The following is a 14,621-nucleotide window of genomic DNA, read 5'->3' as shown; positions in this document are numbered from 1 at the left end:
GTAGTGGCTGGCATGTTGCTGGGATGCTGGGAGCTATGCCAACGGTATTTTAAGTGCTAGCCAGAGACAATCATGGTGGACAGGTTTCAGGTGAGTTTTCAGACTAAGACTGACAAAGAAGGAGAAGACTACTTCTGAATGTTTAGCTATGGAAACTTTAGGAATAGCAGTGGAACACTTTCAGAAAGCACCAGAATATTAAATACTGAAACAAGATGAATAGCAGTAGACTGTTTTCAGGAATAGTACCAGAAGATGAGCCCCTCATCTGGGGAAGACTCTACTTTGAGGAAGCAGCTCCTCTTCCTCAGTCATCTGAGAGTTGCTTCATCAAAGTAGAGTTGACCTTTAATGACACAAATGGAGTAAAGCTTTCAGGATCTATATTTGCTGATAGGGCACAGTTCAAAATGAGGAGAAACAGCTGTAAACTTCCATTAAGAAATGGAACATGGAACATATGAAGCATGATTCTAGAAAAATTGGAAGTTACCAAAAATAAAAAGTGATGCATTAATGAGCTGAAATGAACTGGTATTGGCCATTTTGAATACGACAATCATATGGTTTACTATGACAGGAATGACAAACTGAAGAGGAGTGGCATCACATTCTTCATCAAAAAGAACATTTCAAGATCTATCTTGAAGTATAACACTGTTTGTGATAAGATAATATCCATATACCTTAAAGGAAGACCAGTTAATACCACTATTATTCAAATGTATATACCAAACAATAAAGCCAGTGGTGATGAAAATGAAGAATTCTAACAACTTCTTCAGTCTGAGATTGATTAAACATGCAATCAAGATGTACTGATAATTACTGGTGCTTGAAACACAAATGTTGGAAACAAAGAGGAAGGATCAGTCCTTGGAATACATGGACTTGGTGACAGAAACAATGCTAGAGATCACATGATACAATTTTGCAAGACCTATGACATCTTCATTGCACATAGCTGTTTTAAACATAAAAGACAATTATATATATGGAACTCACCAGATGGAATACACAGAAATCAAATTGACTACATCTGTGGGAAGAGACAACGGAAAAGCTCCATATCGTCAGTCAAAACTAATCCAGGGACAGACTGTACAACAGACCACCAATTGCTCATATGCAAGTTTGGACTGAAGTTGAAAAAAATTAAAACAAGCCTACAGAGTCAAAATTTGACCTTGAACATATCACACCTGAATTTAGAGATCATCTCAGGAACAGATTTTGATTCATTACACACTAATGATCAAAGACCAGAAGAGAAGAGTTGTGGGATGACATCAAGAACATCATATAGGAAGAAAGCAAAAGGCCATTAAGAAGACAAGAAAGAAGGAAATGACTATAATCGTTGTCAGAAGAGACTCTGAAACTTGCTCTCCAGGGAAGAGATGCTAAAGCAAATGAAAGAATGAGGCAGTAATAGAGCTGAATAGGAAATTTCAAAGGCCCGCTCAAGAAGACAAAGTCAAGTATTACAATGAACTGTGCAAAAGACCTAGAGTTAGAAAACCAAAAGGGAAGAACACACTCAACATTTCTCAAACTGAAAAAACTGAAGAAAAAATTCAAGCCTCAACTTGGAATATTATAGGATTCTACTGGCAAAATATTTAATGGTATATAAAGCATCAAAAGAAGATGGAGTTCCATCGTGTAATGGTTAGCACTCTGGACTCTGAAAAGAAGATGGAATACACAAAGTCACTGTAATAAAAATAAATGGTTGATATTCAAGCATTTCAAGAGGTAGCATAGGATCAAGAGCCAATGGTACTAAAAGAAAAAGTCCAAGGTGCACTGACGGCATTGGCAAAAAAAAAAAAACATGGCTCCAAGAATTGATGGAATACAAACTGAAATCTTTCAACAAACTGATACAGCACTAAAAGGCACTCACTGATCTATGCCAAGAAATTTGGAAGACAGCTACCTGGCCAACTGATTGGAAGAGATCCATATCTGTGTCCATTCCAAAGAGAGGTGACAATATCATACAATATTGATATGATTGATACCACATGCAAGTTAAATTTTTGCTAAGGATAATTAGAAAATGGCTTTAACAGTACATTGACAAGAAATTGCCAAAGGATCAAACCAGAGTCAGATGAAGAGGTGGAATGAAGGTTATCATTGCTGATGTCAAATGGATCTTGGCTGAAAGCACAGAATACCAGAAAGAGGTTTATCTGTGCTTTATTAACTATGCAAAGGCTTTTGACTGTGTGGATCATGACAAGTTATAGACAACATTGTGGAGAATGAGTATCCCAGAACACTTAATTGTGCTCATGAGTAAATTGTACATAGACTAAGAGGCAGCCATTCAAACAGAACAAAGGGACACTGGAAACAGAATCAGGAAAGGTGTGCAACAGAGTTGAATTCTTTCACCATACTTATTCAGTGCGTGTGCTGAGCAAACAATTCGAGAAGCTGGATTATATGAAAAAGAAGGTGGCATCAGGATTGGAGGAAGACCTGCGATATGCAGATAATACAACCTTGCTTGCTAAAAATGAAAAAGACTTAATACTGATAAATATCAAAGACTACAATCTTCAGTATGGGTTGCACGTCAATGTAGAGAAAACAAAAATCCTCACCATTGGACCAATGGATAACATCATGATAAATGGAAAAAAAGACTGAGACTGTCCAAAACTTCCTTTTACTTGGATCCACTATCAACACTCATGGAAACAGCTGTCAGGAAGTCAAATGATGTACTGCATTAAGCAAATCTGCTGCATAAGAGCAAAGATTTCAGTTTGAAAATACCTGATCCAAGCTATGGTATTTTCTAGTCTCGTATGCATGTGAAAGTTGGCCAATGAATAAGGAAGACTATAGAAGAATTGATGCATTTTAGTTATGGTGTTGGAGAAGAATATTAAAAGCACCAAGTACTCCTAAAAAAAAAACACATTTGTGTTGGAAAAAGTACAGCCAGAATGCTCCTTAGAAGCCAGAGTGCTGAGACTTTGCCTCTCATACTTTAGACATGTTATCAGGAGAGCACAGTCCCTGGAAAGGGAAGAGCCCCAACGAGATTGATTAGCATGTGGCAACAGCAATGGGATCAAACTTAATAATTTTTGTGAAGATGGCACAGTACCAGACAGTGTTTCGTTCTGTTGTGCATAAAAGGTCACTGTAGTCAGAACTAACTCTTTGGCACACAACAACAACAACACAAGGGCCATGACAGCTGTCAGCTCCCTGCATGGAAACTCCAGCTATGAAATAAAGGGGACTGCAGAACCTTCAGACACTCATCTCCCTGCCCTGTTTGTTCAATGAAATAGAAACAAAATGTAATAGAGACACTGTATTTCAATAACACCCATGTCTGTACATCATAACATGATACAGACCAGAAAGGCATCACCTATCCTAACCAATACAAATTCAGGTATCAAAAGGGACTTCTTTTGGTCATTCAGCTCTAAAAGGGGTTCCTTTTTCTGAAACACATCTAAGACTTTCCAAACAGTAGATAAGTCCCTCAGCTCAGTTTGTGACAGAGACCTTAACAAAAGTCTATCATGGGCCCTATATGTGCTGGTATGGCATAAGGAGTGGGAAGTCTGTATTTAGCACAATGGAATTCCAGACTAGATGGCCTTATGCTCACTCCTGTTGTTACCATCAAGTTGATTATGACTGGTAGTAAACATTTGTTGTTGTTGTTAAGTGCCATTGAGTCAGTTCTGGCCCATAGCAACCCTGTATAGAATTTCTGAGGGGCAGTTGGTGAGCTTGAACTTCCGACCTTGCTGTTCAAACCAACTTTGCAGTCCAGTGCATTAACCCACAGCACCATGAGACTAAAACTGCCCCCCAGGGTCTCTAAGGCTATAATCTTTATGGAAACAAACGGCTATTATCTTTCTGCAGAGCAGCTAGTGAGCTCAAACCATCAATCTTCAGTTCACAGTCAAGTGCTTAACCACTGTGCCACCAGCATTCTTTAGATGGCCCCTAGGCCCTACGTTAAATTCTTTATGCCAGTGGTTTGGTGGAAATGACCAGGGAAAAGAAAGACTAACGAGGCAGCATTTCCGAGGAGCAGCTGGTGAGTTTGAACTACTGACCTTGTGGTTCAAACTGACTTTGCAGTCCAGCTCATTAACCCACAGCACCACACCAGGACTCCATGAACTAGCATAAGCCCTGTCATTGAGTCCCAGTGAAGAGCTGGGTAGATGTCTTAGCTTCAGCTTTTCATGCCTTAAATATGGATAGAATGCCTGCCCTCTGTGATGGTGAGAACCAAATGAAATAACTAATAAAATAGGGATCTGTAAACTGCACAGTGGAGTCCTGCTGTGGCGCTGTGGGTTAATGCGTCAGACTGCAAAGCCATTTGAACTGCAAGGTCGGTGGTTCAAGTTCACCAGCTGCTCCTTGGAAACCCTATACAGGGTCACTATGGGTCGGAACCGACTCAATGGCACTTAACAAGAACAACAACAAACTTCACAGTGCTAAAAAATAAGTGTTATGCTTACTTGTAGAGCTCTGTGTTCCTGTAAAGTGCATATATCAGTTTTTTTGTAATGTTTTGATTTTAAAATGAGGATTAAAGTAGCATTGAACTTGTTCATTCAACAGTATACCATAGAATTTATTGAGTTCCCAGTAGGTGCCAGGCGTTGTGTAGGTGCTGAGATTATAGCAGAGAGCAAGACAGATACAAAACTAAGGATCCGCATCCAGTGTCTTCAGTGCGGAAGACAGCACAGCTATGACAAAGGCAGTGGGAGTGAGAAGGAGAAAGAAGGTGTCTTGAGAACAAATGACTTAGGAGACAAAACAGTGGATCAAGGAAGATTGAAGTGTCTGAAAAGAGCACAAGAATAGTAAGAATGTGGCCCATGTTGAAACTGGGAGATAGGAGATTTTTTTTTTTTTTTTTTTTTTGGTGAAGACCATTTTGTTGTGAGGACTTTCAACAAGATGGTAGACACACTACATGGACCTTCTACAACAAAGATATGAGAAACAAAACAAAACCAACACAGTTGAAAATTCTGCCACCTTCAACTTCAGAAGAAAGGTTAGTAGAAAGGTGAATGGACTGAGTGTTTGCTGGGAGGAGAGGCCAAGCAGGGACGGCACGAGAGGGAGACTGGCTGGTGAATGGCTGGCCAGAGCATCTTGTGAGAAGCTTTGACAGCAGAGGGAGGCCTGGCAAAGCAGAATTGCATGGGTGATAGAAAAGGTGGCATTTCTTCTTTTCCCCCGACACACCCCTGGTGACCAGAAGTGTGGCCAGCTCCCACCTTCATCCACCCCCAGTGTCCACTGTGTTCTCAGGGAGTTCAGAACCACGTGACTGGAAGCCATGCCAGCATGAGGTGGGTACCAGCTGCACTGTTTTGGTGTGTCACAATGGCACCTGGATTCAGGTGGGCTCAGTGCTCTGGCTAATTTCCAAAATGTTAAAAGGAAGCACCAAGCCGAAGGCTAAAAGCCAACTGCCGATTTATATTAAGCAATGTTCTGACTCACTGGAGAGATTTTTCCTTGAGTCTTCCTACTTACAGTCCATGTGTTGTCCTCCTGAGTCTCCTGGATCGTTGATTTCATCTGTTCCCAGCACAGAATTTCACTCATAAATTGAGAAGATTCATCAACCTTTCCTCTACATGTTCAATGGAATGATACATTCTCAGAAAGCACAACTTTTCTGGCTATTTCTTTTAATATTTTCAGTGACCAAAGAGAGTTTTTATGCTCTTTCCTTTAACTTAGTAATGACTTCATGTTTTTCTTTATTGATTTTAATCTTTCCAGTACAGAGCCTTGTTGAATGAAGCTTGATTTAATAAAAACAGAATAATCTCTCCGGTACACTGAGCACAAATGTAGGACTTGCAAAGAAAGAAAATTTACAGGGTTCCTTTTAAGAAAATCAGGAACACTTTTTGAAGTTGAGATTCATCATTGTTCTTTTGGAATAGTAGTTTGTATTCTGATGTGGTTAGTTTTCTAAATATCCTTTATGTAGCTTTAGATATGTTATATTCGAGGTAGCCTTGAATGCAGAGTTGTAAATAACCACAAACTTGATCCTTCAGCCCTTCTTTGAAAAACGGTTTAGGTTAATTCCAGAGCATTCACAACAATGCTGAGGTCTTGTTAGATTACACATAATTCTTTTTTTTTTTTTCCTTTAATCCACCACTTCCTTTTGTGAATGATGGGAGGAAAGTGGGAGGTGAATCATCAGCTGAAGTAGTGGGAGACGTGGAGTATCTTAAAATCATTGGATTAAGATGTTCACCAATTAATCCACAAATCATTCTGACAGGGAGCACCTGTCACTACTGCCACCTCTTGAGCATAAATAAGAGCCTAATGCAGGGAGTCTTGGTATAGGGCTTAGGATCAGCACTGGACCACTAACCACAAGGTCAGTGGTTCAAACCCATAAGCTGCTCCTTGGAAACCCTATACAGAGTCACTGTGAATCAGAACTGACTAGATGGCACTTAACAACAATTCAGGGAGTACTTTGCTGGGGAGAAGCAAAGAAACTTAGTGCATAAGTTCTTCACCTTCTAAAAATACATGTTGTTGTTGTGTTTTGAGTTCGTTTGGACTCATAGTGACCCTGTATAGGGTTTCCAAGGCTGTACATCTTTATGGGAGCAGAAAGCCTCATCTTTCTCCCACAAAGCAGCTGGCGGGCTTGAACTGCCAACCTTGTGGCTTACAGTCCAGTGCTTATTCTATGGAGCCAATGGGCACCTAAAAAAATATGTAGTGATAGGCAAAAAAAAAATCCAAAAACAAATACATTTATTAAGGACACTTAGAACCACAAAACAAAAACTAAAACAGTGAAGTCTCTACACAAACTATCACTTCCAATTTCTCATCATTCATTCCTTTCATAACTCCTAGAAGGGTGTTTGTTTTATCTCAGTCTAGTGGAAGATGATATTAGGGCTGAGTTAACTCTAAGTTTCAATTTCCACTCTTGAGTTTAGATGAGTTACTTTACTTCGATGTGAGCTTCCATTTCTCCATTGAATCATGCTATGTAGCTGGCACCGTTGTTCTAAAGAAATGACTCAGAGAGAACAAACAAGTTGGTGGATTGGGTGGAAGTGTAGTGAGGAGCTCCATCAGCAACAACACAGAATACAGGACCAAGCAGGCTCAGGGGAAGGTGCCAGAACTCTGAACCACATATAAAGGAATATTTAGAAGGATGGAAGGCTTACAGCCTTTCTTTAGAAATGAGTCTACACCTAGGATCTCCTGAGCCCATGGAAAAGGACATGACCACAGAGGGCTAGAGCTGAGAGTGAAGCATCCAGTTGACATGAAGTGAGAGGATATGAACAAGAGTGCCCAAACTTGCAGATAGTGCCCATTGGACCTAGCTTCAATGGCTGCATGTTCAGAGCTGACTAGAGAAAGGAAAAGAGGTAGATTATTATTTTCTTTCTTTCTTTTTAAACAAAACAAGTGTAAACTGCTACAATCTGATGAACTTGACCTATACTTATGGATGTGGTAGCTTAAAATACCAACCAAGAGGGAAAGAATCTTTACAGCAAGGATCATTCCCATCCCATTTGTATACAGGGTTGATAGGGATGGGGAACCTAGACATTGGCTACTTAAAATAGGGGAACTATAAAGGCATGAAGTGACTGGCTTACAAGTTTTCAAGAGGGAGTTTAGATTCAGAGTGTGAGGGGGAAAGTAAAATCTCCACTGAGTGGTTTTCATCCTGTTTAGACAGGTCTGGTAAAAGGAGATGGGGACAAGACTCTCATGATTCAATAGTGAGTAATTGTTATCATGACTAATAGCATTGTCCCAACTATAAAGGCAGAAGTTTTGTAGCAAAAAAGGGTGATTGGTTGATCTTACAGTCCCAGTATAGAGGACCCTGGGACCATCAAGGAGAAGAGCAGGAGCAAAGTATGGGACCCTACCCAGAGAAGTGGCAATGCCAAAGATGGAGGCAGAGATGATGACATGGAAAGATGGAGCAGCTGAGGATTCTAGACTCATGGAGGGAGAGGGGATGTTTGCTGGTGGCTGGGGGGAGGGTGTGCCCTTTGGCTGTATGAATGATTGTATATTCCTAAGTGCTTTGGTGCATAGCAAAAAAACAACAACAACAACAGAAGGAATAGAAGCAATACTGTTGAATGATGACGCATGCAGGGGATGGTAATCATTGCAATGAAACAAACTTATGTGCCCCCATGTAAACTATCACTCAATTCACAATAAAAACATTAAAAGAAGGAAAGAAAGAAATGAGTCTACATCTGCTCAAAGTCCAATTCTTGGATTCTCAGTTCTTATTCTCCTTGGATTTCTTGACCATTTCTTATTTTGCTAAAATCTTGCTTTGCCTGGCTTTTAGGACACTGTACAAAGCTGGTCCTTCTCTTCTTCTTTCCTGTCACATTCCTCTAACTTGGATGATTCCTTTGTCTGTGCTCTTTCCTCTCCACTGATGATTCGTATGGCTTTCATTAAACCACTACATTACTTACTAACAAGTGTGCATGCCTGAGAGTCAGTTCAGCATTTCTACCTACATGCCCTGTCATCTACTTAAACTCAAGAAATTATTTCTCAATTGGGCCTCCTCACCATCACCCATCCTAAGTCACCCAGAGCCAAATCTTCACACTTGTTTGAAACTCGACTCTGGAGTCAGCCTTTTTGTTGTTAGGTCATATTGAGTCGAGTCTGACTCATAGCAACCATATGTGACAGAGTAGAAGTGTCCATAGAACTTTACTGGCTGTAATCTTTGCTGAGGAGTTCTGGTCTGATGCTACAAGATAAGCATTAGACTGCTAAACTGACAGGTTGTTGTTCAAACCCAGTAGCTGCTACTTGGACTTTACAGCACTTACCAATAACAGCAATAATCTTTACTGAAGCAGATCCTTGGGTCTTTCTCCCACAGAGGTGCTGGTGGTTTGGAACCTTCAACCTTTTGGTTAGAAGCCCAGTGCTTAATCATTCATAATACTACCAGGACTTCTTGGAGCCAGACTTCCTGGGTGCACTCCAGGCTGTACCACTTACTATCTGTTTAACTCTGGAGAAGTAGTTAACCTTCCTATGCATCTATTTCCTGACTTGTATGGACCCCAATTTTATGTAGCTGGTAAAGTTGTTCTAGAGAAATGACTCAGAGATCTACCTATGAAGTTCCTAGTATATTATACAGATTCAATAAATAATCGTTAGAAGTATTGCTTCTCTTTAGAAGTGAGTCTACGCCTGCTCAAAGTCCAATTCTTGGATTCCTAGCGTTTTTGTTGGAATGAAAACAATTAGTGTTTAAAACACAGTATAAAAGATGCATATGTGATAAGCTAATATTTTCCCTTTTTCTTTATATGAATCAGTCACTTCAGTCATTGCAGCTACATCTTTTCATGCCTCCAACTAGTCTCTCTGTCCTTCATCTTTCTCCTCATCAACTCATTGAAGCTCTATGCAATTATCTTCATAGAACAGAAGTTTCGAGAGTGTACTGTGATTCTTTAATACTTATAACATCAAATACAAAATCCTATGCTTCACATTTATGGTTCTTCTTCACACTCATGAAAGCAGCAGTCAAGAAATCAAACGACATATTGCATTAGGCAAATCTGCTGCACAAAACCTCTTTACAGTGTTGAAGAGCAAAGATGTCAACTTGAGAACTAAGGTGCACCTGACCCAAGGTAATTCAATAACGTCATATGCATGTGAGAGTTGGATGATAAATAAAGAAGACTGTAGAAGAATTGGTTATTGAGTTGGAGGAAAATACTAGAAGTGCCATGGACTGTCAAAAGAACAAATAAATCTGTGTTGGATGAAGTACAGCCAAAATGCTCTTAAGAACATATTCTTGGGAAGGACCAGACCCTGGAGGACATCATGCTTGGTAAAATTTACAGTCAGTGATAAGGAGAAAGACCTCCAACAAGATGAACTGGTATAGTGACATTAGTGGGTTCAAGCATGGCAGCAATTGTGAGTTGGTGCAGGACCGGGCAGAGTTTCATTTTGTTGTGCATAGGGTCCCTATGTGCCTATTCTATGTCTCAAAATGTATTTCCTTCTACTTGCTTAACACAGGAATGAAGCCATTTTCATCACTAAATATACTCATTCCTACTTCCATGCCTTTATTTAAACTGTTCTGTTGCTTCTCTCTGCCTAAATTCTGTTCTTAAATCAAAATTGCAACAAATCTTCCCAATTTTTCCTATTTGAGTCCTAAAGGGACTCCCTTTGCTAAGAAGTCCTACAGATTGTGCATTATTTAGTACATGATCTATAATTTAATTTTTGCAAGGGATATTCTATACAAAGTATATTGACTATGCAAAGACAGCTGTCATTCAGTCGTTCAATCCACCAAATACACGAAGAAAGTGACATTTAACTAAAAAAAAAAAAAAAAGTCAGCTCTCCCTTGCCCGGTCTTTGTCCTTCCTGTACCACTTTCTCTGACCGTTCTTAAATTCCCAAACTTCCTGGTTTCACTCTAAGACCTGAGAACCCTTCCTCTCCAGTTTTACCATTGACTTTCTTCTAGAAATACCAATTCCAGCCCAATCCCTGAGTACACTCACACACACAAACACGCACACACACTGCTTTTATATGAGATCATATTAATTCTATTCTCCTACCAACTTTAATTCTTGAGTCCTTGGGGTATTTCATCAACCACTTTGACCTCTTGTAACCGATGCTCACAGTAGCTAATCACTGACTTGTGATTGCATCAGCCTCCAAACAAGAAAGAGGGGAAAAGAAAGACAGAAAAGAGAGAGAAAATGGGTGGGGGGAGCAAGAAAAAAGAGAGAAAGAAAGAAAAGACCATATTCTTTCAGGAGCAGAGTTCAAAGGAGTGTCAATAATTCTTTCTATTGAAATCTTATATTCTTCATTAACAGTACAAGGGGGTTTTAAAACATTCCAGGGAAAAAAAATCCATTATCTTTTCATTGCATTTTCCATGAATTTTTGAAGGCCCTACACATAAGACTTGCAAGTGGAACCTAATGAACTAATCATTCTAGCCAGGGTTAATGCTACAATTTAAATGCCAGTGATGTTAGTTCTTTCAGTGCTGATATCACAAGGGGAAAGATGTCACAACAGACAGTTCAAGGAGAAGGACAAGAAAATAATTTTAAATGGAGAGAATTTTTAGAAATCACCGTATCATAAATTGGTTAGTGTACATGTGTACATGTACACCAAAGTCCAAAATGTTAACAAAGACTATAGGTGAATTCTTACTTGCTTCTTTAGACTTCTATCATGTTTCCAAATAGTCTTCAATAACAACAAACCAACACACTTGTCGACACCCACCATATACTAGTGTTCTAAACACTTCCCGTGGTTCAACTCATTTGCTCTTTACAATAGCCTTAAAGTCCAGCCTGGTTATCATGGCCTTTACACAAATGAGAAAATTGAGAATAGAGTCTAAGTATCTTACTCAGGGTCACACGGATAGTCAGTGTTAGAGAAGGACTGTGTCCCAGATTCTGAGCTCTGAAGTGTACTTATCTTCGTCAATTCCTGAATGTGATCTACTTCATTACTGAAAAACAGTTTACTGGAAAAGGAGGAACTAGGAAATGGGCAGGGTGCAAGAGACACTATGACATGTCTCTCTTGAAGTAAATAAAATGACAGGCAAATTCAGAGTAAAAGAGAGATTATACAATGGGTTCAAATTGTTGGCAGAATTCCAAGGAACCAGAACATTCTACAGGGTACACAGTAAGCAGTACAGAGTTTTTAAATAAATTGAGTGGAGTAAGGGGCAGAAACTCCTCCTTATTCATTGATAGTCTGTTTTAAAATGTCCAGTGGAAGACTGAAAATGGGTAAGAGAGGAAGAATGGAATAGGTATATATTTTTATATCCCACAGATATTTAAAAGCTTAACAGAGAAATGTGTACATGAGAATTTACTTTTCCTGCAAATACAACCATGAATGTGGTACAGCACTGTTGTTGTTAAGTGCCATCAAGTCAGTTCCAACCCATAACAATCCTGTATAGGGTTTCCCAAGGAGTGAGTGTCTGGTGAGCTTGAACTGCCGACCTTGAGGTTCAAACAGACTTTGCAGTCCAACACATTAACCCTCAGTGCCACAACAGAACTCATATGCAGCATACAGTGGGCAAAATCATGAAAATTTCCTAGAATGAAACATCTTGAGGCAATGAGTTGATGGGCCTGGGGAATCAGGACTACAGACTCAGGAGAAACCACGGTCGATTGGCATAGTATAGTCCACAAAGACAATGTTCTGCATCCTACTTTGGAGAGTTGCGTCTGAAATTTTGAAAGCTCATGAGCAGCCCTCTAAGGTGCAGCTATTGGTCTCTTTATGTGTGGAAGAAAAAGAGTGATGAGAATTGATGCGGCGTGAAATCTATTAGTCTAATGGGTAGATGGAGTATGTGAACATCAGTCTCCAGAACTCTGAGAACAAAAGAACTAGACGGTGCCTGGCTTACACTATCAACCGCCCTGATTGTTGTTGTGTGTCGTGAAGTCGGTTCTGACTCATAGTGACCCTGTACAGGGTTTCCGAGGCTGTAAATCTTTGCAGAAGCAGAAAGCCTCATCTTTCCCCCACAGAACAGCTGATAGTTTCGAACTGCTGACGTGAAGGTTTGCAGCCTGATTCGTAACCACTATGCTACCAGAGCTTCTTAACTGCCCTGATATGGAACATGTTACACCAGAGGTGGGGAACCTTTTTTTCACCCAAAATTTGTAGCATCAATCATGGGCCATACACAAAATGATAAAATTTAAAATTAGCCTGCTGCATTTGGTCAAACGTTTAATGAACTCACCCCTAATGTGACCCCTGGAGTGCTGGTATGGCACTGTTAATGCGCCAGACTGCAAAGCCATTTGAATTGCAAGGTCAGCAGTTCAGGGTCACCAGCTGCTCCTTGGAAACCTTATACAGGGTCACTACGGGTCGGAACTGACTCGATGGCACTTAACAACGTGACCCCTTGTATGCACTGTAGGATCAGCACTGGAGATGACCACAGGTCGGCAGTTCAAACCAATCAACTGTTCCTTGGAAACCCTATATAGGGTCACTATGAGTTGAAATTAACTCAACGGCACTTAACAGCAACAACAAATGCGATGTCAGGTTCACATGGTAGGGCCAGACCAAATGATTTCGAGGGCCTTATATAGGCAACTCCTCGGAAACCCTATACAAGGTCACTATGGGTCGGAACCAACTCGACGGCACTTCACAACAAACAACATATAGGCGACAGGCTAGATGCTCCCTACCCCTGCATTAGAGGGTCCCAGATACAGAACTCAAAATTATTAAAAATAAAGAGAGTCCGGGTTTACTGATCAGAATGAGGCTGCAGGAACCTGAGGCTACGGCCCTCAACCACCCTTCAGGTCTGGAAAGGAACTCACCCTGGTGGCCCAATTTTCAGTCAAGCAGTAGGTAAGTTTACACTAGAAAGTATGTTCACCACAGTCATCCATTCAAAATCAAAAGGGCGACAGTTTCCTAAGGACACAGTTGAGAAGGGATAGGAAGGTGGGTAGAAGTTAAATGGGCATCGCAGGAGGAAAGCGGATAACTGTGTTGGCACGGAAGCCATTGTAATCATTGAGATGAAACAAAGTATATGATTTGTTGATTGTAAAGCTGTAAACCTTCACTTGATTTACAATAAAAAGTTAAAAAAAACCCACGGAAAAAAGTTACCAAAAAACTCGTGTGATATAAAGTCAGGAAACACAATTTTTATAAGAAGAAATCATTTTATAACTAAATTAGCTTTAAAAAAATAGAGAAGTTCATTTCTTTCTGAGCAACATATAGTATTCAAATCTCTAGCAATAAAAACCAAACCACAAAAACACCTTAAAAGCCTTTAGGATTGACTTCCATTTCAAGACCATTTTGTGTGTTTAGCTCTCCTCCAACAATTTTCCTGAAGTAAGAGAAGTAATCATGTTTCTTTACAATGTGGAAGACGAACTTTAGTGCAATCCTGGAACACAGCTAACAGAAGAGATGGGAGTAAATGATGAACTAGAGCTGAGAAGTCTGTACCTAAGAGTGGTGCAGGAGGAGCCAGTGTGTAAGTGAGGAATCGATTTTCTACTCAGTCCAGAAAGTTGTAACTTGGAGTCTTCAGGGTCTATGAACAAAATAGTCCCTGAAGGAGTTTGCCTTCGAGGTACCCTAGGAATACAGGAAAATAATTGGTAAAATGCCTGTGGTAGCTTTTAAAAACAAAAATAAAAACCCAAGCCCTTTGCCAGCAAGTCAATGTCAACTTATAGTGAACTTACAGGCCAGAGTTGGGTTTCCAAGGCTGTAATCTTTATAAAAGCAGATTGCCACTCAGAGCTCAACCAGGAGAAGAAAGAAGAGGGGAAAAAAAAAAGAGTGAGCTGATACAATCTGATGAACTTGACCTATAGCTAAGGATGCAGTGACTCAAAAGAAGGAACAAATCCTCACAGCAAGAAACATTCCCACCCCCTCCACACACAGAATGGGCAGAGATGGGCAACTTG

The 14,621-nt window shown here is 40.1% G+C and overlaps 1 protein-coding gene across 2 annotated transcripts in view; it reads right to left on the bottom strand.

Moving 5' to 3' along the window:
- The window catches only part of GRHL2 (grainyhead-like 2 (Drosophila)), a 196,595-nt gene that overhangs the window by 133,703 nt on the left and 48,271 nt on the right, over positions 1–14,621 (bottom strand). The window contains exon 1 of one of the 2 annotated variants that reach the window (XM_006830612.1): positions 299–315. The exons of the other annotated variant lie outside the window; for it this stretch is intronic. Within the exon in view, the coding sequence (XP_006830675.1) occupies positions 299–315 (17 nt within the window). Of the gene's footprint in view, positions 1–298; positions 316–14,621 lie in introns of those variants that run through there. 2 annotated transcript variants of the gene reach the window in all.

Source organism: Chrysochloris asiatica, unplaced genomic scaffold, assembly GCF_000296735.1.
Source record: "Chrysochloris asiatica unplaced genomic scaffold, ChrAsi1.0 scaffold00001, whole genome shotgun sequence".
In the NCBI taxonomy this organism is placed as follows: Eukaryota; Metazoa; Chordata; class Mammalia; order Afrosoricida; family Chrysochloridae; genus Chrysochloris; species Chrysochloris asiatica.
Note: the sequence above shows the minus strand (reverse complement) of the source record. Positions and strands in the feature narration are given on the sequence as shown.